Source organism: Oryctolagus cuniculus, chromosome 10 (genome assembly GCF_964237555.1).
Source record: "Oryctolagus cuniculus chromosome 10, mOryCun1.1, whole genome shotgun sequence".
Lineage (NCBI taxonomy): Eukaryota > Metazoa > Chordata > Mammalia > Lagomorpha > Leporidae > Oryctolagus > Oryctolagus cuniculus.
The window spans coordinates 116,996,014-117,019,411 of record NC_091441.1 but is presented as its reverse complement, the minus strand read 5'-3'; the positions used below and the strand labels follow the sequence as shown (position 1 = coordinate 117,019,411).

The following is a 23,398-nucleotide window of genomic DNA, read 5'->3' as shown; positions in this document are numbered from 1 at the left end:
TGTCCTGCTTGGGGACTTGGTCTGTTCAGTCTCCGACTGACTGAGCCGAGGTCTGCCTGCCTTGATTCCTGAAAACACTGCAGTGGTAGAAGGGGTTTGGGAGGAGAGTTGTGGGCAGAGAGAGCCCAAGAGAGGAGCTTACTTTAAAAGGATTGAACAGAAGTGAAGAGGGAAGTGGGGTCTGGTGCCCCAGCTGCGGTGGACAGGGAGTGATGTGCGGGACGCACAGTCACACGGCCACAAGGCCCGCCTTCCCTCTCTCGAGTCCCCAGCCCAAGGAGTGACCTTTCCTGCTAACGGTCCACTTACTGCTCCTGACGACTTGGCTGGTCCCCTAACTGCAAGGGTTTTCACAGCGGCCAGGACAGACCATGGGCAGGTCTGGGAGAGTCCACGAATACAGACTGAGGCTGTCCAGTATTTTGGAGACGTTGGTCCCGTCAGATGTGGAAGGTGTTTAGTCCCTGCGGCCTCTGCCGGAGCACATCCCACCTGGTCAGCAGGAGTCCCAGCCTCGCCCTGCACAGGCTTCCCCCAGCCTCATGCAGGCCGGTCCTTGCTCAGCTCCTGAGGAGGCCACCCCTTGCAGGTCAGAAGTGCGCCCCACCTACTCCATCCCCTCACAGCTGCCCACTCTGTGATGGGCCACGGCTCCCACTCTAACTAAACCCTGGCTCCCTTCTTCCCAGTCGGCAAGCAGCCTCCCGTGACCCCACCCAAACACAGTTTATTTAGACATGCAGCTGCCTGATATCTGGAAGTCTAACCCTCCAAATGATCTCTTCAGTGATAAGGAAAGTGGCGTAAGAATATTTAAGCTCAGTAATAGCCTTTACATTTCCTTGAGAAATTTTTTTAAAAGCTGCAAAACCATTCTCCCGTAATTGGCACACACACACACACACACACATCCCGTCCCCAGGGTTGCTCCTCCCACACTAACTGGAAGCTCCCTCCCGGGCCTGGAGGCTTGGGGTGGGGGGAGGAGTTGGACACATCTGAGCTTACCCCTCCTTGTTGCACCTGTTGCCTCCCTTAACCTTCCTGTACCTCTTTTTCTCATGTCACCTGTGAAACAGTGAAGAGGCCTGCCGCCTGCCTCGTCTCCCTCACAGGCTTTGGTGATATTCCCATGAGAAGATGCTGTGAGCTTTTCAGTGCCATGCCCAGCGCGTGGCACACATCTTAGGCACTCCTGGTGCCTCTGGCTTGTCCTCGTGGCGGCTGTGGTTGAGTTCTAGGCTCCTTCAGACTGACTGCCGAACCCTCGGTGCTGATAGCGCTTTGGAACCTGTTTTTCCGGCTCAGAAGAATCCAGAGTCTCAGGTGTCCCGTCAGCTGTGCACACCTGAGGAACCGTTTGATCCTGAAATGGTATTTCTCTCCCAGCACATCTGCAGGTCGGCCACGCTGGCTGGATGGGGGGAGCTGTATGGACGCTCTGGCTACAACTACTTTTTCTCAGGTGAATGTGGAGCGGTGTCCTCTGACTAGCAGCAAGAACCCCACGGTAGAGAAGAGCCCCCATGGCCACCATACCCAGGCAGAGGGTGCAAAAGAGCTGGGTGAGACCAGCGGCCCTCTTTTGGTTGGGGTTGGGGACAAACAGGAATTCACTGGAGGGGTAGGCATGCAGGTTGGCCCTGCCCACCCACGGCATGACAGGGACAGGTTGGGGGAGCCATGCCGCAGCCTCCACGCTGACAGTCTGGCTTCTCTGTAGGGGGTGCAGACGATGCCTGGGCAGATGTGGAGGACGTCACGGAAGAGGACTGTGCTCTTCGGTCAGTGCTGGGCTGCAGGACACAGGGGCTTGTGTTGGGACTGGGTTGCATGGCCCAGGGTGGCTGTGTTCACACTGGTGGTATAAACCAGTCACGGTCCAGGCGAGCGAAGGGCTCCTTGCCTTCCATCTCAGATCTGTGCCCCTGGAATAGGCTGTTGGAGTCCTTCAGGGTCTTCCTCCCAGTCTGGTTACTGAACCCCTGAAGAGTTTGTCTCCTTCCTGACCGCACGTCAGGATCTTGGAGAGAAAGGCTCCCCGCTCAGGTTCCTGTCCTTGGAAGTCTGGGACAGGGCCCTGGCACTGGGTTTTGTTTTAAAGCCTGCCAGGGGGTCCTGCTGTCTGTTGCACTGCACACTTGCTATGAGGTTCAGGGGAGGGCTGCCATCCCCACCTCACCCCACCTTCTGGGCTCTGTGTGAGCTGGGTGACCTAAGAAACCCCAGTGTAAAAGTGTATGGGCCCCTGCCAAGGGAGGACGTGGGCTGACGTACCTCTTCCTGCCCCTCCCCTAATGCTTTAGCAAATACTACCGGATACTTCAGAAAAGCCCCTTCGCGTGGTTTGTGCCCCATGCAAAGCCTTTGGCTGTGCCGTGTGTTTCTGGAGTGGCTTGAGCCCCACAGTGAGGTCAGCTCCCAGATCCTGGCTTGGTGCTGACAGGGTTGCTGCGGCTGGGGTTTTCTGTTAGCTCTGCAAGCAGAGACCTGGCCTGTGCTCGAGAAAGTGGGGCTCTTCTCTAGGCCGGGTGGCCTCCGCCTCGGCCACGTCCCCTGCAGCGTGCACTGTTGCTGGCGAGGAGATGGCTGGGCAGCAGGACAGCGGGCATTTCTGAGAAACCTTGGCTGCTGACTTGGCTCTGCCTGCGCCTGCGCCTGCGCCTGCGTGGCTGATGGAAAGGTAGCCTCAGCCTGGGAGGCCCGCGAGGGAACGCGTGTGCTCAGGTTTCACAGTCACAGACAAAACGGCTCTGCAAAGTCTTCCAAGAATTTCTCTCACATTACCAGCGAGTCCTGTGGCTAAAAATGATCACAAATAGGGGTAAGGGAGAGGCTGGAGGGAGATCCCTGATGGAGCTCACAGGCGCCGTCAACTACCAGACCGCGCCTTTTAGAACTCAGATTATCTGGACTCAGTGTCAGAGCCCTTCCCCGTTTTTGCTGCCAATTGCTTCTCTTTGAAATGTGTCCCAGAGAGCGAAGTTATCTTCCAGAAAGTCACCTTGGCTGCATTTGCCTTGGGAGCAGTCGCCTGTTCACCACCACCCACCCTGGACCCTGCTGCAGATGCTTGCCAGTGGCATTCCCAGGCTCCGCGTAACCTTTCCCTCTGACTCTTGATTTCAGGAGTGGCGACACACATCTTTTTGATAAGGTCAGGGGCTATGACATCAGGCTGCTTCGGTACCTGTCAGTCAAATACATCTGTGACCTGATGGTGGAGAACAAGAAGGTGAAGTTTGGCATGAAGTAAGTACAGGGCACCGTCACGCGGGAGTGCAGACTTGCAGGCCTGGGGAGAGTGCACCAGTTGCGGCTGCTGGCCCTGTGCCTGGGCTGTGTGCGTCCTCTGGCTGTGTCTTCACACAGTGCCCCCTTTCACATGCAAGAAGCTGAGGTGCAGAGATGGGAAGTCACCTGGCGACAGTGGTGCGTTAGTGCCTGCCCAGCGCTCTGCGCCCTCTCATCCCCCAGCTCCCTCTCCAGTGAATCGGAGTCTTTCAGTGGAGAGAGTCAGTGTATATTCAATCTTCACTTCATGGGATACTTTAATAAAAATAATATACGTGGAGCAGGCACTCATTTTATGCAAAACGTGACTAAGAATGCAACCTGGGTTAGTGGGATTAGATTGTAGTTTTTTCCAGGATTTTAACACACTAAAAGATTTTCTTAGGAAATCAGACAGGGGTGAATGCTTCACGTAGTAATTGAGATACCGCTTGGGACACCCACATACCGTATCAGAGTGCCCAGAGTCAAGTCCTGACTTCAGTTCCAATTCCAGCTTCCTGCTAATGCGCACCTGGAAGGTAGCAGGTGATGGCTAAAGTACATGGGTTTCTGATTCCCAAATGGGAAACATGGATTGAGTTCCCAGCTTCACTGTGCCCCAGCCCCAGCTGTTGGCAGGCGTTTGGATTGTGACCAGCAGTGGGAGCCCTGTCTCTCAAAAGCATATTGAAAATCAAGTATGATGAAGCCTAAGTCAGAGCTGATGCCCTGAGATGTCTGGGTGTTCCTGTGTCCTCCTCTCCCCGCACCTGGCGCAGTAGTTCCCAGTGTTTCCTTTCAGAGGCCGTTTGTTCACAGGTGGCCTCTGTGACTCTGGGGAAAGCGGTAGCGTGGGGAGTTTCCTGAAAGAGTCCCTTTTTGGTCCCTGGTAATTGACTCTTGTCTCTCTCCGCCCTCCTGGGTCAGAATGGCTGCACTTGGTGTGATGTGGGGCTTAGTTGGAAGCTGCTTCTGCAACTTCGGGTTGGTTGAGGCTTGTACTGTCAGGAGGAGATGTTCGGAGTAGGGAATCGAGAAGTTAAGATTTCTCACCTGTTCAAAGCAAGCGCTGCTGAAGGGACTCACTCTTAACTGCAAAGAAGAGTTTTTAGCTGAAGGTTGTTTAAGTTATGAAGATCCTGTGGGGCATGTGCGCGCGCGCGCGTGTGTGTGTGTGTGTGTGTGTGGTGAGCTTGTAACACGCTTTCCCTGTTCTGCAGTGTGACCTCTTCTGAGAAGGTGGACAAAGCCCAACGCTATGCTGACTTCACCCTCCTCTCCGTCCCCTATCCAGGTAGGGAGCTTTTTCTGCATCTAGTGACAGACTCCCTTGGTGCCCTGGGAGCTTCTGGGAGGAGCTCGTGTCAGCCAGCGTGGGTAGTTGTGACCTGTGGTCATCGGCAGTCATGGCTTAGGTTGGACAGTGCCCTAGAATGGGCTTTCCATTCAGGATCCAGGGCTGAGTCCTGGCACTGCCCTCGGTGACGAGTCTGCTTCGTCTTCCCACGCCTCCTGATTCTCGCATGGCAGCTGGAACTTGGGCAGGGTTAACTGCGGGTTTTCTTGCGCAGGCTAGACCATGCGTATCAGATGCTGTGGCACAGGAAGTCCTATAGAAATATAAAGCGACATTATCGGTGCTCCATGTCAGCAGCTACTCTGCCGCTGTGGTCCATGGGGACGTGAGCCATTGTGTATGTATCTTATAGAGCTTGAGTTCTTGTGGAAATTGCTCCAGACAAGGCTGTTCTTGTTCTGGTGGTGGAAGAACACAGCATTGTATGGGGCCTCACCGTGTTGCCAAGCCCACTTAGGTACCCACAAAGCTGCGTTTGTCTCTGGTACACAGACGTGCCTGCACCCTGTGGCCAAGGATGCGTGCTCTGAACTGGATGCTGAAGCTCTGTGAAGGGACTTCAAAAGGTTTGTGGAAAATGAAATGACAAGTTAAGCTTATTTTGGTGCAAAACAAGTGTGAGATCCATGCATAAGTGGGATCTTCCAAAAAACTTGTAGAACATGCACATGAAAAAACTGTGGGAGAATTTCAAAGTTTTTGCACCAAAATAAAATTATAATACTGTTTTCCATGAACTTTTATTTTAAATTCTGATTTTATTTATTTGAAAGGCAGAGACAAAGAGAGATCTTCCATCCACTGGTTCACTCCCCAAATGACCACAACAGCTAGGGCTGGACCAGGCCAAAGCCGGGAGCCAGGAACTCCATCTGAGTCTCCCTCCACCCTCCTGGTGGCAGCTTCCCAGGCACTTGGGCCATCTGCTGCCTTCCTGGGCACATTGGCAGCAATTTGGATCACAAGTAGAACAGGACTTGAACCACTGCTTCCAAGTGGTACGCTGGAGTCAAGTGGCAGCCAAAGCCACTATGCCACAGCACTGGCCTTTCATGAACTTGTTGAGATAGCGTGTGGACCTCATTTAAGACAGTTGAGCATTCTGGCACAACTTGTCTGTTCATCCAGGAAGGCCACCAAGGGCCGACATCAGCGTGAGACTTGGTCAGCTGACAGAGGGCATCTCCCCCCTCCTCCAGGAGCTTCTGCATTGCACCCCAGTGTCTGCCGGCTCTCTTGGGTTGGACCTCTTCTTCTCAGTCTCAGAGCCGCAGAGCCAGTAGCCAGAGCAGGCTGGTGACAGCCACGTGTCAATTACAGGTTTTCCTAGAGCCCTCTGGGGGAGGTCCTCGGTGGAGATAAGCTCATGAGCTCCATACTCCAGCCCCTGAGAACCTGGCATGCTCCCAGGGGCCTCCACTCGAGTCTCTGTCCTGCTTGGTGATTGGTGCTGTGTAGACTGGACATGAGTCACTAGCACTGTGCCTCAGGCCCTCTGGACATCAGTGTCTTCTTTCATAAGAGCAGATAGGTGCTTATTTCAGAGTGAAGTGCCAGACTCAGCCGCAGCAGGTGCTCAGTCCACCACAGGCCTAATGGTGGATGGACTCAGGGACGCACCGCTGGCCTAGAAGCTCCTTCAGCTGATCCAGGTTGTGCTGATGCAGTGGCCTGGCAGCAGCGCGTCCTGCCCAAGGGGTGTGTAGTTCAGCCCCTGGGTAGCTCTGAGGGAGTGCTGTGGGCCTCCCCAGGCTGAACTCCCTGCCAAACAAAAGGTGTTGCTGTCTGAGTAGTGCCTCCTTGGCTTAAATTTCAGCTCTGCCGATGCTAGAAGTGTAAGTACCCCTGCTTCGGAACTGTAGCACAGGCGTCTTGTTAGGAGAGTCTGTGTGTGCACCGCTCACCCAGGTGTTTTCTCATCAGTTGTTAGGCTGTAATCCAGCTGATCCAGGGTACAGGTACAGCTTTCTGTCTGTAATTACAAATCAGGGAAGGTTTTTCTTCGTCAGAATAATGGTTAAGTAAGTGGTGGTGTATCCATCAGAATTAAGTACTGTGCAGTCTTGGAAGATAGCTTAGACTGCTGGCAAGATGCAGAATCAAGCGGTCCCCTCAACGGTGGAAAAGGGAAGTGCTTACAGACAGGGGTAGAGGGAACATGCCAGAATTTTAAGATCTGACTTCAGATGGTTGTATGGGTATGGGGGCAGAGGGTCAGAGGAACCAAAAAAAGTCGAAAAAGCCAGGGAAGCGGTGACAGGAGAAGCACTTTTTACTTGATAGATTTTTTTATTTCTAAAAATGCCTGTATTATTTTATAAGAAAGAGAAACAGAATTACCACTTCCCTGTGCTGAGCTGTGAGGTGCTCTTTGATGCCATGTAAGGCTTTTCAGTTGAGCCCTGCAGGGACTGCGGTGCAGGCAGGTGCACAGTGCAAGTGGGTCTGGCCATGTCTGCGCAGCCTGTGTGTAGACCCGCCCTGGTGTTCCAGGGCACCCATCTTGACAGGCAGAATGCCACGGCACGAGTCGTAATCGGTCTGTCCTTGAGTGGGTGCTGCTCGCAGCCCCTTTAGCCCCTGCCCGCCGTCAAGAAGCCTGTTCAGGACGCGTTTCAGGCGCTGCCCTGGGTACGAGTCTATTTTAGTTCCATCAGAGGCTGGGCCGAGCTCGGCCTGCAGCCTGTGGTATTGACTTCAGCTGCTGGATTTAGGAATGAAGAGCACTTCACAGGAGCCCTGAGGGATAATTGGTGTCTCTCCTGAACCCGGCTCCTCAGCTCCAGCCCGTGGCTGATGCTGCTTCTCTCCTCTCTCCCCGGGAGAGCCCCTGGGACAGGCTCAAGTGTTGTGCTGTGACTGTTTCTTGGCCTCACAGGCCACAGCAGGGCACGGGGATGCAGCCTAGAAGTGCGTGTGGAAGGCCAGCTGGGCCTGGAACACATGGGAGGGTCTGCAGGCCCCCTCAACAGGGAGCTTTCCCATATTCCCAGGAACTTGCCCTGTAAGCCCTGTGGCCAGTTCCCCAGAACTGGGGCAAGCATGTGGTGGTTTCAGTTCCTTACCAGTCTTCAAGTGTGGCGGTGTCCCCCGAGGCCTGGGTAGGTGCTGGCTAGTTGATGAACGGAACGTAATAACTACAAGCAGCTGCTCTCTGAGTGCCTTCCTCCGCCCTGTGACTTGAGAGGCTAGGGGTGGGCCCTGTCGTCACTGTGCTGAGTTCAGACTGGGCGAAGGTGAGCTGTGGCCTAAGGGCCGGCCTCCCTCCCTCACCTGGGGACAGTGTCAGCAGAGGGCCAGTGCGCCTCCAGTGCACTCGCTCCAGGCCTGTGCCAGGGTCCTCTACACGTCGCTTCATCCTTGAACAGCCATTTTGGAAATAAGAAAACCAACCATTAGAGAAGTCAAATAGCTGTCACAGTCAGAAATGACTGGAAAGCAGAGATCTGAAGGTGAAAAGGTTGCCACAGCCCTGTTCTCGATGTGGTCCCTGAGTTCGTACCCCTGTGGACTTTTTCTAGCCAGTGGTACAGAAGAGCCTGTCCTTTGTTTGGGACAAGGAGGGGGGTCCTTGGAGCACCTGTTTCGGGTGCTATGCAGGGGCAGAACACGGAGCCCTCCCAGAAGCGTCTAAGTGAGTGCAGTCGCCTCATGTTGGGAAACAGGCTTCTGTTTGCTGCAGCTGGCACTGTGCAGATGTGGAGGGCAAAGGGACCTACGGTGAGGAAAAGTGACCGGTGACCAGGGAGCGCAGAGAGTTGTGGGAGGAGCACGGGAGGCTGTGAACCGGGGTGCACCCTGGACCTGCTCGTTTGTTGAGCACCTCTGAGCTCTCATCACTGTCAGCCTTAACCTCCTGGGAGCCACCGGGGTAGACGTGTGGGGAGTGTGTGAGCTCTGGAGGCCCTGGTCCTTCAGCAGGCAAAGCTGCCTGGCCAGGCTGCCTCAGGGGACGTGGGCTGGAGCTGAAGGTCTCCTGACTCCCTCCTTCTTTTCCAGGCTGTGAATTTTTCAAGGAGTACAAGGACCGGGATTACATGGCAGAAGGGCTGATATTTAACTGGAAGCAGGTAGGAGCAGTGACAGTGGTCAGGGGGTTCTTGGTGAAAGGAGACTTGGGAGAGCGGCTTGCCATGTTTGGGGGAAATGACTCCCCTTTCCTTTCTCTTCCTCCCGCGGTGAATCACGTCTCTCCCTCATCTCCATGCTGCGTTCGTGTCCCGTTGTCCTCCTCTGTGCTTTCCGCTCCCCTCTCCCCTTCTCATCACTCCCTTTCAGGTACAGGATAGGACAGTCACTCCATCCTCTGCCCTCCACTGCCTGTGAGAAAGTGGGGAGCAGGTACAGGGGATGGGAAGCCTGCCCAAGGTCGGGTGCAGATTGACGTTGCCCATTGCTGCAGCCGACATGGAGCTGCAGGCACCTGGTCACTCGGGTCTCCCAGCTGTCACTGTTGGAGTCACACAGGCATCCGCTCCAGGGAAGCAGAGCCCTGTGGAGAAGCCTCCTGCCTGCAGCCTGCCAGTCACCACAGCCTGAAGGTATCCCCAGCCCAGTCTCACAGACGTCTTTGTTTCCCCAGGACTACGTCGATGCCCCACTGAGCATCCCCGACTTCCTGACTCACTCTCTGAACATTGACTGGAGCCAGTATCAGGTGAGGGGAGGTGGCACCTGCTTCACACGACCCTTATGTCCGAGCTCTGCCCTTGAACCCCTTAGGCTCTCTGAGCTCGCTCAGCCCAGGAGGGAAAGAGCTTCTGACCTGTGCCCTCCAGCTCCTGACTGCTCTTGGCCCAGAAAATCGGAGCTTTCTGAACAGGACTCTTTCAAAGATTTGCATCCACCAGGGGTTCTGTGTCCAGAGGACCTCATAGAGTCTGCTTTTCTAGATCTGGGCTTGAGTGGCATTTTTCATTTTTCCTCTTAAATATGTGTTTGGGGAGAAGTGCAGAGCCACCTGACCTCGTTTGGTGATGGTAACTCTGAAGTGGCTTCCATTGTCCTCCTCTGGCCCTGGTCCTTCTGGACAGTCCGCCTCACCCTCTAGCCCACACAGGCCCAGGGCTGCCAGCAGTCTCACCTGCCGTCTGCTTAAGATGGGACAAGTAGGGGTGAACATTGTGGCGCGGCAGATTTGGCTGCTGCCTGGGAGGTCGGCTGCTGCCTGGGAAGCCTGCATTCCGTACTGGAGTGCCTGTTTGTGTCCTGGCTGTTCTGCTTCTGGTCCAGCTTCCTCTGCTGATGGATTCTAGGAGGCAGCAGGTGATGACTAAAAGGCTTGGGCCCCTGCCACCCACATGGGACAGCCAGACGGAGTTCCGGGCTCCTGGCTCCTGGCTCCTGGCTTTGGCCTAGCCCTGCCTGTTTGGGCATTTGGAGAGTGAATCAGCAGATAGAAGATACCTTCCCCGACTCCCACCTCTCCTTTTTTCTTGTTTGCCTTTCATGTAGATTTAAGTGTGTGTATGTGTGTGTGTGTGTGTGTGTGTACTTTAAAAAAAAAAAAAAAAGGTAAAAAGGTGGGACCAGCAGCCTTGAAATTGCTGCCGCCTTTCCCTCTGTCTGCTGCCTGCTCCCAGCTTGCTTGTCTGGCTGACTCGTTGCCCTTCAGGATTTGGCTCCGTGTCTGTACCAGGAAGATTTGCCTGATCCACCTCCTCCTGCCCATCCCTGGAAGGTTGGATGCCTGCATCTTTCCCATTAACCCACCCAGGCACATCTTTCGTGGAATTTTCCACTGAGCTGTGGACACTGATTGAGAGGTTTGCTGCTCTGAGCTCCAGCAGGAAGGCACCCACAGTTTGTGCATCTCTCGCTCAGAGACAGCTTGGGGCCTAGAGCTGAACAAGCCAGTGAACACCAGAAAGCATCCTGCTCCCCTCTTGGGTCCGTCCCTGCGTCTGGGGTCTCCATCCTTGGAAGCGCCTTGGCACTGTGCGTCCTGAGGACCAGGAGCTCTGTAGAAGCAGCGGCTGTTTGGCTTTGCAGTGTCTTTGCTTGCTCAGCCCCTCGAGTCGGGGCACCTGCTGATGTCTGAGTGTGCGAGGTCGGCGCGGTCCTGGCCCCCTCACATTCACGGTGCTTCTGCAGGAGCAGGACAGCAGGGAGGACAGCCAGCCGGTGTGTGTTGTTGCCACCCAGACAGCAGCCCCTAGTCTCCCTCCGTCCCAGGCTGTGCCTACATAGACCGAATGGCCTGAGGAACCGCAGGATTCCTTCTGTAACACAGTTTGTTAAGTGTGCTACTGGCTCACGCCCTGCATGCCTTCAACAGCCAGAGCCACAGCTAGGAGTGGGGCGCTTAATGCAGGTATGCTGCGTGGGTGGCAGGAACCCGATTATGTGAGCTGTCCGTGCTGCCTCCCAGGGTTCACCTTAGTAGGAAGCGAGTAGGAGCCAGAGCCAAGAATGGATCCCAGGCACTCTGAGGTGGCCTGCAGGCATCGAAACTGCTAGGCTGAGAGCCCCTCCCAGGCCTCCTCCTACATGGAGTTTAGGCAGACACCTCAGGTCGGCTGTCTCCTGCGCCTCACTCTGTCCCATCTGGCCCATTTTTTTCCTCATGCAGGTACAGGCTATGACAGATGAATTACTGCTGAATAAGGTGTGACTAGGGGTGCCACACAGTGGCTTGCCAAGGACCACGGCCCCTCAGGAAGGGATGCTGTATGCTGGGGCCGGGCTGCAACTCAGTGAGCAGTTCTCCCGAGGCCCTCAGGCCTTAAACTGATGGCCTCACTTCCCCCAGTGTAGGGCCTACGACCCTAGAAGGGCTGGACACCTCTTTGCTGTTGTGTCTGCAGCCCAGGCCCTCAGGGGCAGTGTGGTGTGCTGAGACGTGGCTGGCAGGCATGCAGCCTCCCTGTGTGCCTCGCTGCCTTTGAGTCCTGGGTTGAGTTCTGTAGAGGTCTGCTCCCTGAGTCACTGTGGGGCACTGTGTTCAAGCTGGCCCTTGACCGTGGACAGACAACTGACGAACGTTCTATAGGTGCCTCCTGGTCCCCCAGCACTACGTCTTCGAGACGCAGAGATGGCAGAATGGCCTCGACTGTCACAGGGCTCCTAGCATCACCTGGTGGCTGCAGAAGATGACCCCACAGGGGAGGTGGTTGGGCTGCCTCTTTGAAGGAGTCAGGAGAAAAAGTATTCTTGGCACAGAGACTTAAAGAGACACGTGCTCCCTCTTCTCTGGTTCGTTCCATGGAGCGCTCAGGATGCGAGTCAGGGCTCACGCAGCACTCCTCCCCGGTGCCTCCCACAATCACAGTCCCCTCACTGGTTCTTAGTCTGAACTTGTTGCCGACTCATGTGGGGTAGCGTATTTTAGGGAGGTAGGCCTTGAGTCCTGCAGGACTGGACCTAGCCCACAGCCCAGCCGTGTGACCTTGGGCCTCGCCAGCTCATCCCTCCACACCGTGTGCTCACCCTAGCACAGGGAACCTGTGGGCATCAGAGGCCACTGTGGTTGTTGGCCTCAGTGGCATATCAGGCGTGGTTGGTCCCTGCCTCCCAGGCTGCCGCCGTCTTCCGTGCCCGCCAGTTCTCTCTGGGCGTTGTGCTGTGTGGCTCCGGCCTCCCCCTCCTGCTTTTCCTCACCGGTGAGAATCGCAGCTCAGAGGAAGTGTGTTGGCCTTAGTGGGTGGGTCACGTTGAGCCAGATGAGCTGAGAGACCCTGGTGCTGCTGCCGCTAATGACTTCATCAGCGCTGTGCTGCCGTCGTGTCTCTGGAGCTGTGGAAAGTGGGTCAGAGCTCTCGGGGCTGGGGGAGGGTCGGGTAAATGAGCCTGTTCTCTGTTCCTGGGAAAACCACTGCAGTTACAGGTGCCGTGTTCCCCTCCCCCCTGGGAAGTGCCCAGCCCCAGAACAGTGGCAGGCAGCTGTGTCTGGAGAGGCCGGGGCTGTCCCCAGCCAGGGAAGCGGGTGAGAAAACTGGGCCAGGCCCCTCTGTGGATTTCAGGTTCAGAGCTGGCTGTTTCTCAGCATCTGGGCCGGGCCTTCGGCTTGGTCTGGGCTAGACGCTCTGATCCCACCTCGTGGGCCTGCTGTTGGGAAAGATTTTGTCTGCAAACACAGGCTCCATTTATTCTTCGTCAAAAGGCCGTGTGCGGTGAGTAGCAGTACAGAGAAGGTTGCCGCTTTGCTTGGTTGTATGTCATGGTGGGTGAAGGAATGGCTGTTTCCGTTTGGCCACAGGCTCAGGGCTCTCGGCTCCCCTTTGCCAAGTCTGAAGACGGCCACCCTGGAGCCAGGCCCAGAGGGTGCCCAACAGCTACTGCTGGAAGGTGGGGCCGTGGCAGCCTGTGCCTTTCCCATCTGGACAGAACCACTGAGAACGGCACCTGATGGCTCGGGGAAGGAGCTCTGGGAGCTGGGGACAGAGCGTCTGGTTCTGAGGGTTCGGGATCTGGCCTGTGACCCAGTCTGTACTTGTTGCTGTGGAGCGATTTATTTTTAAATCTCCTTGACGTCAGCTCTGAGTTAATGCCTATTCCTTGGCCACTCTGTCCTCCCCAACAGAGCTGGGACCTGGTGCAACAGACGCAAAACTACCTGAGGCTGCTGCTGTCCATAGTCAGCAGGGATGGTGAGTGTGCAGCTCCCGCGCTCTCGGGCTGTAGTGTCACTTCACGACCCCCGACTGGGGGCGGGGGGGGGGTCACACACTAATGTTTTACTCTGTGGGAGAGAGATAGGAAATTCCCTTGAGTTTTTGGGCTGGGCATTGTGCCCGCTAAACCCCATGAAGACAGAGTGAAGAGGCTCCCATCAGCCACACACAGGTGTTTCTGCACTGGCCCAGCTGGCCTTTGAGCGTGCTGCCAGCACTACGTGCAGCTCGGGGTGAGCCCTCATTCCTAAAGTGGAAAATCAGTCCCGGCTTAGGGTAGAGGTTGCACAAGCCCACAGGGTGCTCCCCTCCTGCAAGAACCCTGGAGAGTTCTCATTCTCTAGGAAGGGCTGACTCCAGCCCTTCAGTAGCAGTCAGGACTTCTGTGGGGTTGCACTTGCCAGAACAGTGGCACCATATTGGCTCCCACAACCAAGGCCAAGAGCAGAGCCAGGTGTCTAATGAGTATCCTCGAAGGAAATAGTGGTAGCCATTCCAGCTGCACCCTGGGGCTCCAAGGAAAGTCAGAGGTCATGTGGGCCCATTCAGGGTTGTGTGCATCCTTGAACTGGTCACAGTGGCTAGGTTTTAATTTTCAAAGTCCCATGCCTGCCCCTGGAGCTGGGATAGTACTACCTCCAGAGGGCTTCGGAAATATCTGTTGGGTGTTGTAGGAATCACTAGTGCAGGGGATGCTGGCACGTGGGGCATGTTGGCCGGGGATACTTAAAGGCTCCACAGTTCCTGTAACCCTGGAGTACTTGCAGTGTCCCCCTGAGAAACACTGGACAGGGCTGTGTTGTCAGCCCCTTGTCTGTGGCCTGGGGGGTGGGCTGGACTTCTGGCCCAGGGAAAGGAAGAAAGGCCTCAGACAAGAAAGACATCTGCCTGCTGCACAGCCCTTCTGGGACTAGGCTGAGGCGAGCCGTGGGGAGCGCCCGGGCAAGGGCAGGCTAGGGGGGGTGCCTTGCCCCTCACCGGCCTTGTCTGGTTCTCTTGTGGGCCTCCCTCCGTGCTTGCAAGCAGACGACAGCGGGCTGCTGGTCCACTGCATCTCCGGCTGGGACCGCACCCCACTCTTCATCTCCCTCCTGCGCCTCTCCCTGTGGGCTGTGAGTATGAATGGGGGCCCTGGGCAGGTAGCACTCAGGGTGTGGCCGAGCTCTGCCCTGTGAGTGTGTTAGCTTTGTCTCTGGAACCTAAGACTGGGGGAGAGGGAGGCAGGGGCTCACAGCAGAGGTGTCACCCCGTTCTCAGGGGTGCTCATCAGCCTGCACTGTGGGGAGGGGTGGGGAGGAGGGGAGGACCTGGTCCGAGGAGGCAGCTTTGCCATCTCTGGTCTCTTGCAGGATGGGCTCATCCACACATCCCTGAAGCCCGCTGAGATCCTCTACCTAACTGTGGCCTACGACTGGTTCCTCTTTGGGTGAGACCTGGAGGAGTGTCAGGGGTTGGGGTTTGCTGGTGCCTTGGGAACTGTGTTTCTGTGTGAGGGATGTGGCTCCAGGTGTCAGAGGTCAGGACAGTCCCACCCCGGGAAGTACCGTGGCTGCTGACCGGCTTCCCCTTGGCCGCCTCGTGCTGGTGCTGCCGTCTTTGACCTTGCCCTCCTCTTTGCAGGCACATGTTGGTGGATCGGCTCAGCAAGGGGGAGGAGGTGAGTGCTGCACACGGCTGGCGAGAGGGCCAGGTGACAGTAGTCTGGGGGCGTTTTCTCGTACATCCTGCCGTGCTTGCGCACACGGCCGCGCCGACAGTTCCGTGACCTTCACTTGTCATTTCTCTCCACCTTCTTCTTCTTCTGGGCCACTTTGTTTTCTGCACTTAGCTCTGGAGCCAGCTTGCCCAGAGGCGCTTCTCGCCTCGTTGCCCCGCCCCAGCCCTTTCAGCCCGTGGCTTTCCTGGCTGCCCGCTGCCTCCAGGCCCCTTCCAGTCTCCCTGCCTTCTCTAGGCCTTGTTCTTTCGACCTTGAGTCTCGACTGCGTCCTGCCTTAGCCATCCAGAGGCCTAGTATCGAGGTTCCTCGGGGTTCTGCTTTCTCTTGCACACCCCACCCCCACCATCTTCCCAAAGCATCTTTCTCCCCTGCCTGGTGTCTTATCTCCACCCACCTCCTTTTGTCCCTCTTCCCAATCCCCTCTTCTGAGCACTTATCGCGTCTGCCAGGGCTCCTGAGCCTGCTCTCAGAGGCTTCCACGAACTCTTGCCAGTGCCTTGAAATCTCTGCTAAAGCCTCTTTGTAGTCTCGCATTTGGGGACATTTCCAGGACATTCTGCCCTTTATGCTTCTCCCTCCTCCCCCATCCAGCAGCCCTGATTCTGCCTTCAGGGTCTCAGGGTAGAGGGTGGGGCTGAGTTCAAACCCCCGAGCTCCCCCCATAAGCAAGAAGAGGGTCTCAGCTGCAGAGTTGATTCCTCTCTCATCCTCACCACATAGTTCAGACAGATGCTTTTAAGAGAAACCAAAAGAGCTGTGCCCGTTAAGCACCACCCTGTGCCCTCCCCCGCCTTTGAGGTTGGCAGAGCACATTAACATATCAAAGCCTGAGCCAGCTGTGGTGGAGACACCCGTGTGTGATTTTAGGTAACACCAGTCCGTGCCAGCCTGATCTGGGCAGCCCCTCCACTTTTGAGGAAGTCTTAGGGGGCTGGGGGACACCCTGTGGGCCTTTCTTTAACGAGAGCTACCTGGACCACATTCTGGGGAGCTCTGGGAAGACTGCCAGAGCAGAACACAGGGCTGCAGGGAGAAGGGGGTGGCTCTTGGGAGTGAGGGTGCAGCCAGAGACCAGGGGCCTCTTGCCTCTCGCACAGCTTCTGTCAGGGTGTGCTGTGGACCAGACATTAACCTCCCCCACCACATTCTCCTGAACCTCTGCTGTGGTCGCCCCCAGAATCGCTTTCCCTTCTATTGGGCTCCTGCTGCTTCCACTGATCTCCCTCCCAGCTGTCCTTCCTTGCTAGCCTTTCTCTCTGAGGTCCTTAAAAGAGCTCAAGAACGTGTGTCCTGCCTGCAGTGGGTTGGGAAGGTCGCTGGCTGCCCTTGTGTGTTCCCAGGAGGGGGGCGTGGCCCAGTGCACCTGCCAGACCCTGCCTCAGCCCCCTGCACTTCATAGAGCAGAATGTGTCGCTGGTCCCCAAAAGCAGGGCTGCTGTCCAGCAGGGGTTGACCACTGGCCAGCTGCCTGCCCTGGGGAGTTCTGCTTCCTGCTTTTCAACCCTGGAGAAAGTCTGCTTACTGGGACCTGTTTCTTGGTCTCTTCCTCAGATTTTCTTCTTCTGCTTCAATTTTTTGAAGCATATCACCTCTGAGGAGTTCTCTGCTCTGAAGACCCAGAGGTAAGCGGAGGCCTACTGCTCCAACTCTGGGGCCAAGGCCCTCTGAGGACCGCTCCGGAGCCGGCCAGGTCTTGCTGCCCAGTTCCTGCCTTGCCTGCCCTCTGAGGCCAGACCCCTCATGACAGCCTGTTTTATAGGGGAGGCCTGTTGGGGTCTCCCTGGAGTTAAGCTAGCAGAACAGCTTTGGGGATGAGTGAGTGCCATGTGCCGACTCAGAGAAGGGAGCAGCCAGCCCCTGAGCTGACCTTTGCCCTCCCTGGACCACTGTCGATAGCCAGTCCACTCAGCATGCGGCCCACACAGCAGGGCACAACTGCTCCCAGCCTATGAAATGCAGGAGCCCTGTGAAAGTTGTGTCTTCCGGGTCAAAGTTCCTAGCATGCTGGGCTGGACTTGAACTCTAAGAGCTGAGCTGACAAAGCTGAGGCAGGGTAAGTCTGCAAGACGGTGTCTTTAGGCAGGGCCTGTCTCCATGGGTGGCTTGTGTCTCGGAACCGCTCTCCAAAGTGAGCAGGGGTGAAGGGTGGGGACAGGAGAGATCCTGGCCATCCCTGGGTCCCGTTGACAGGAGGAAGAGTTTGCCGACCCGGGAGGCAGGCTTCACCGTGGAAGACATCTGCATGCTCAGTAAGTCCCGGGCCCAGCAGCCTCCCTTCCTCTGTGTGCCACGCGGGGGTGCAGCAGACAGGAGCTGTTTGTTCTGGACGCTGCTTTTTCCAGCTGTGTGGTATAGAAGATGGGTGGGGTTCAGCAGTGGAGGAGGTCATGGGCTAACTGACGGCGCTGGCTTCTTCCAGGACGCAGAGACCGCGGCAGCACCACCAGCCTTGGCAGTGACTTCTCCCTGGTCATGGAGAGCTCGCCGGGAGCTGCTGGGAGCTTTACCTATGAGGCTGTGGAGCTGGTCCCAGCAGGAGCACCCACTCAGGCAGCTTGGTGAGGGGCCAGCCTGGGACCAGGCTTACCGCTGTGCCCAGGGCCACCTGCCCCAGGGAGCCGGGCTAGAGCTGCAAGAATAAAGGGAACCCCTGGCAGAGGGCCGGAAAGCACAGCTCCACCCCTGCTGTCTGCACTGGGCTTTGGAGGCCGGCCATCTGGTCGGTGAGGGACACTGCCTGAGGTGGCCCAGGAGCATCAAGGGCTGGGGTTCCCGGTGGAAGGAGGTGTGAGCAGCTTGTGGAGCTGAGCACTAGGGCAGGGAGCAGAGGCTCGGGCTGAAGGAGCTCCCTAGACAGCAGTTTAGCAAAAGAACACACAAGTGAGCGGGCGGCTCAGCGGCGCCTGGGAGCTGCAGCCTGGCCCAGCCTTGTTCCAGGGAAGCCTGAGTCCCTGATGGCTTCTTCCTTAGAGCAGTGGCCGCGGTGGGGGTGGGAGTGGGCTAAGTGCCGATTTCCGTCACGTGCTCAGGCCAGCAGGCCGGTGTGGTATATCCGTACCTTTAGGAAGGTCCCGGTCCCTTCATAGAGACCTTGCTGCCCACGGCTGTGAACCTGAGGGAGAGAGGGTCATACCCACTCCCGAGTGGCGTCTTCCTCGGCCCACAGCCCTGCTCTTTGCACTGCAGGAGGAAGAGTCACTCATCCTCCCCACAGAGCGTGCTCTGGAACCGAACGCAGCCCACCGACGACCGCCTGCCCTCCCACCAGGGGCTGGTGGAGGCCAAGTCTTCCAGCTCCTCATCCTCCAACCATTCTGACAGCTTTTTCAGAATGGGTAGCAGTCCCCTGGAGGTCCCCAAACCCAGGTGAGGAGCTCCAAAGCCCTCCCCTCAACAAGGCACGTGAGGTAGCGTGTCAGGTAGGATCCCAGGTGGGGCTCCTTGCCCTGGGCCTGGAGGGCCGTGTTCTCAGGAGGCAGTGACGGACAAGCATGCGGGTGCCACTGTTTAGAGAATGGCCTGGTGTTTGGGCACAGAACAAGGACTTGTCTGTAGAGTGGGCTGAGAGACCCTTTGTCGCCCTGGCAGGGCCACTGGGAAGTGGTTGTGGTGTGAAGGGTGACCTCCACCCGTCACCTTTGGGAGATCCCAGTGCCCTGTGGAGCTCACACTCACTGAGAATGTGGATCAGGTACTTGGGGACCCTTCTGGCTCCTCTGTGTCCACATGGCAGGGGCAGTAAGAACAGGAGATACGGAGTGAGGCCGGATGTGTGTGTTGGGTCAAGCAGAGGAGGACGCCACACTGGAAGAGGAGTGTCTCAGGTAGGATGGATGGACCCACGTGTGGCTGGAGTGTGCTGCATGCTGTGTTGCCCAGGTAAGGTGAAACATGATTCCAGGATAGCCTGGCCCTGGGGAAAAGCATTTCTGAGTGATGGTATGGTACTGCTTGGTCTCTTTCATGTCTTCAAGGAAGGAGTCCTATGAATTGCTTTTAAAAAAAAAAAGATTGATTTATTTGAAAGGCAGAGTTACAGAGAGGCAGAGAGAAAAAGAGGTCTTCCGTCCACTGGTTCATTCCCCAAATGGCTACAATGGCTGGAGTTGCACCAATCCAAAGCCAGGAGTCTCTTCTGGGTCTCCCACGCGGGTAGGAGATGGACTTGGGCCATCTTCTACTGCTTTCCCAGGCCACAGCAGAGAGCTAGATCGGAAGTGGAGCAGCTGGACTCGAACCGGCATCCATATGGGATGCTGGCACTGCAGGCGGTGGCTTTACCTGCTGCGCCACAGCACCGAACCCTGCTTTGTTTTCTGAAGTTTGAAAACATCTAGTCCTTCTGGGGAGAACAGAGATCCTTGGTAGACTGTGGGGAGAAAGGGACATTTTGCAAAACAGCTTGAGCTGTGGAGTGCGTAGCGCACACCAGGCCAGCCCTGCTATCCTCAGAACTTTGGGGCTGGTTTTCTTCCTCGGTACCTAGCCAGTACATAGGTAAAGCTTGTGGAACTCTCCCCATCTCCATTCTGTGGGCTTTCACCTGGTAAAGGCAGGCGACTCAGGAGAATGGAAAAAGGGTCCTCCCCATGCAGGCGAGAGGGTGGGCTGGAGCTCGGGATCACATGACCCAGAGGGCTCTTGGGTGAGTCTTAGTCTCAGAACTCCGTGGCGGTGAGTGCCACAGCAGAACAATACCAGCACGAGCCCTCTGCCCTAGGGGAGTTTGGTACCAGGCAGACAGCCCTCACCCCTGTGCTTGCTCCCTAGCTGCCTGGTGTGTGCCCGCCGCCCTGGCCTGATTTGCACGCCTGGCTGTCCTCGCCTGCTCCCGGCTACAGGGCTGCCGTTGAACCTTTGCTGTTGTGAGCTGTGACGCCATTGCCATTTCTGCTCGTTTTCAGCAGGGTTGCTGGTTACCTGGGCAGAAACCCAGAGGTCCTGTCTGCTGTCTGGGTGGGTCTTCAGAGTGGACTTTGCACAGTGCTGGGTGCTTCTATGCCGAGGCAGCACACCCTCACCCTTCTCCCATGGCTGTGGCTTTGTCAGCCCCTTTCCAGTCCTGTGAAGGTTTCCTTGAGCCCACGGTGTGTCTCTGCCTGCACTGGGTGGCTCCGTGCTTGGGGCCGGTGCAGGTTGGCCCCCAAGCCCTGTTTACAGGAGGCTGGGAGGGGTGGGGCCTCACAAGCCCTGCGTGCTGGGTCTGTGGGATGCTGAGAAAGCCGGAGCAGTGCAGCTGCAAGTGTAGGCACGAGGGCGGCTGCTGCGAGCTGCTGGTTCTGGGCGTCTGCTCTGGGGCCGCCTGCCTGGGGCCAGGCAGGGTCGGCCAGGTGACAGGGTTCTCACTCGCATGCCTGTTTGCCAGAGGTTTTGAACAACTTGATGATTCAGATATGGAGCATTCTAATTATGTATTTCCATTAACATTAAAATTAATTTAGTCTCTTTTATCTGAAAGTGCCTGAGGGATCCTGTCATCCACTTCCCTGCCTCTTAGGTAACAGTGGCCAGTCAGGTCTGTGATGCAGTGGGGGAACTGTCTGGGAGGAAGGAGACCCTCAGCACAGCCGTCCAGCAGCCAGAGACCCCTCCGTGGGTGAACTCTGAGTTCTGTATGCTCCACGTTCTGCAGGCCTGCCTGGGAAGCGGGACTCCCTCCGCAGAAGGAGCCCTGAAGCTTTGTCCCGCTGAGGAGCAGGTGTGGGTGCACCGGTTGTCACCAAGCCCAACCCATACCCTCACCCAGAAGGCTGCTGGGTGATGCTGTCATAGCAGTAGCAGATTTCTATCTTTATTTCATTTATCAGAAAGGGTTACAGAGAGAGAAAGGTCTTCCATCCACTGGTTCACTCCCCAAATGGCCACACTGGCCAGGGCTAGGCCAGGCAGAAGCCAGGAGCTTCTTCGAGGTCTCCCATGTGAGCATAGGGGCCCAAGCACTTGAGCCGTCGTCCACTGCTTGCCCAGGCCATCAACAGGGAGCTGGATCAAGAGTCAGTGTCCGTGTGGGATGCTGGCACTGCAGGTGGCAGTGGCGCCAGCCCCAACAGCAGCTTCTGGTGGTGCTGCACCTTTTCTGACCAGCTGCAGGGCTGGGAAGGGGCAAGACTGAGGCTCTGAGCGCCAAAACCTTTCTCTGTAAGTTGCCCAGCTGCGCATGGCCTTGGTCTCTGCTCCTGACTCACAGGTCATGTGCAGGGTGGGGGGGTGTTGCTTGCCCAGTACTGTCCACCCCAGAGGCTCTGGGGGAGGGAGCCATCGCCACGGAGCTCAGCTCGGAGCCAGGCTTCCTGGAGAGTGGATGAACTTGGCCCAGGGATACCACGCAGCCTGGTGCAGTGGTTGAGTAGCAGCCCCGGGAACTCAGTGCCGAGAAGCCCAAAGGCATCATCTGCTCAAGACCTCGAAGAAAAATCCTGGAACCCTGGGGGCTTCTGCTTGGGCCCCTGTGAGAATGCACAGGTCCCTGGTGGAGGGACAGGCACATGTGAGAGGCCAGGCTTGGAGAAGGCCCAGCCTTGGTGGTGGTACTTGGGCAGAGGCTTTGGGACCCTCTCTGGCAGTGTCTGAGTTAGGCTCAGGACTAGGGAGTTGGGGGACTTAGTTTGAATTGGGTGCCATCCAGGCTTCCTCATGGCCTAGGGTTCTGGGTCTTGGCTCCACTGAGTCCCTGTGACTTGGTGGCTTGACATTTTCTCATCTGTAGTCAGAGACTTAGCAATCCTCACATCTGCCTTGCTGTGTACCTGCAAGCCCCTCTCAGCGTTGTCACTCAGAAGTTTCCAGAGGGAAGGAACCAAAGATGCATCTGGAACTGTTTTAGAGACCTGGTGGGAAAGTCCAGCGGGACGGTGGCCTCCAGGTGGAGTTGATCAAGTTCTAGTCCCTTGCCCCATGGTTGCTTCCCCTTGCTGTGTCCTCTGGCCAGCTTCCCCAGAGGTGGCATAGTGGCTGCCAGCTGCCTCTGGGGACCCGTGTCTTTTCTTTTAGTGGATAGTTGTGGTTTCAGTCTGAGCTCTGTGTGTGTGTGTGTGTGTGTGTGTGTGTGTGTCTCACTTATTTGAAAGGCTGAATTACTGACAGTTTCTGTTAGCTGGTTCACTCCCCAAATGGCCACAGCAGCCATGGCTGCATCAGGCTGAAAGTAGGATCCAGGAACAACATCATCTCCCACATAGGAGGCAGAGACCCAAGCATTTGGACCCTCATCCGCTGCCTTCCCAGGCGTATTAGCAGGGAGGTGGATCAGAAGTCGAGGAGCCAGGACTCAAACGCGCTTAGTGTGGGATGCAGCCATCTCAGCAGTGGCCTAACTGGCTGTACCACAGTGCTGGCCCGCTGGGGCCCTTTTTGGCTGTCATGAATTGAAAGTCTACTCCAGTTGGAAATTCTGTACCGTCCAGGTGCAGGTCCTCACCCCTCATCAGGAGGAATAGTCAGTGCATGACTGCTAAAACGAGCCCAGGGCAGGCCAGATTTTCTACCGTGGCTTTGCCAGTCCCTGCGTGTCCTTGGGAAAATCACTTCCCTTTGAGTTCAGGTTTTCCCATCCCATTTTAATGGGGGTGGTCACCTGGGCTCTGCCAGTGAGGGTTTGCGTGAGTGATTGCCTGGCACATTGGAAGCCCTCGTCCTTTTCCCGGTGCTCAGTGTTCACTGTGGTGAGACCATGCTTATGAACAGCTGATCTGGAGCCTGGAGCCCGCGAGGAAGGGTCCTGCCAGGCGCCCACCGAGCCTGCTTGTGCCTGGGTTGGGCTGGTTCTGTTTCTGGCAGGGTTCTTGCCCCCTCTCCCAGAAAGCACTAGCTTGAAGGCACCTGGTTGAGTTGCTCTCAGCAGGGTGTCAGCCACAGGTGGGGAGGCGAGGCCTTGCCCTGTGAAGGGGGTCTGGGCTGCACCCTCTAAGGGGGCAGTGTTGTTGAGGAGCTGCCCCCCGGGCAGAGGGCTGAGCCCCCCAAGAGAGCGACAGGGGACCCCTGAAGCATCGTGTGCGGTGTGAGGGCTACTCGGCTGTGAATACAGGCAGAGGGGCTTGGCATCTTGGAAGCAGGCCGCCTGCCTGTGGCTGAGACTGGCAGGTGTCATCTCTGGTGTCTGTCGGTGTCTAAGGGGTCCCCTGGAGCCCGCTGACCCAGACTTGCCTTCGTGAGCTCCTCTCTTCCGGGTGCAGCCCCTTCCTCCCCACCCAGGAGGCTGCATGGCCACCTGACAGCCAGTTCTCTGACAGAAACCTCGGGGTAGAACGACTACCTTGGAGCCCGTGTGCTCATTCTTGAGAAATGTCCAGGTCTGCAGAAGGTGGCTGATAGCGGAGAGGCTCCTCCTGACCCCCAGCCCCACCTCACCCCCGCCCCTGTGCCGCGTCCTCCGTGGGAGCCCGGGTGCACGGCTCGCCTCGTGATCACCTGCATGCCTTTGGCTGTGGTGTCCCCTTC

General features: G+C 56.8%; 1 protein-coding gene across 8 annotated transcripts in view; it reads left to right on the top strand.

Moving 5' to 3' along the window:
* The window catches only part of MTMR14 (myotubularin related protein 14), a 41,503-nt gene that overhangs the window by 13,553 nt on the left and 4,552 nt on the right, over positions 1–23,398 (top strand). For 5 of the 8 annotated variants that reach the window (XM_070051186.1, XM_051831953.2, XM_051831952.2 and 2 more), the window contains 14 exons: positions 1,390–1,465; positions 1,724–1,784; positions 3,130–3,252; positions 4,497–4,570; positions 8,633–8,703; positions 9,216–9,290; positions 13,155–13,221; positions 14,272–14,357; positions 14,595–14,671; positions 14,866–14,902; positions 16,514–16,584; positions 17,153–17,211; positions 17,382–17,520; positions 18,149–18,328. In XM_070051186.1, the coding sequence (XP_069907287.1) occupies positions 1,390–1,465; positions 1,724–1,784; positions 3,130–3,252; positions 4,497–4,570; positions 8,633–8,703; positions 9,216–9,290; positions 13,155–13,221; positions 14,272–14,357; positions 14,595–14,671; positions 14,866–14,902; positions 16,514–16,584; positions 17,153–17,211; positions 17,382–17,520; positions 18,149–18,328 (1,196 nt within the window). Of the gene's footprint in view, positions 1–1,389; positions 1,466–1,723; positions 1,785–3,129; positions 3,253–4,496; positions 4,571–4,648; positions 5,200–8,632; positions 8,704–9,215; positions 9,291–13,154; positions 13,222–14,271; positions 14,358–14,594; positions 14,672–14,865; positions 14,903–16,513; positions 16,585–17,152; positions 17,212–17,381; positions 17,521–18,148; positions 18,329–23,398 lie in introns of those variants that run through there. The other 3 variants (XM_070051184.1, XM_051831954.2, XM_051831955.2) reach the window with 3 other exon arrangements.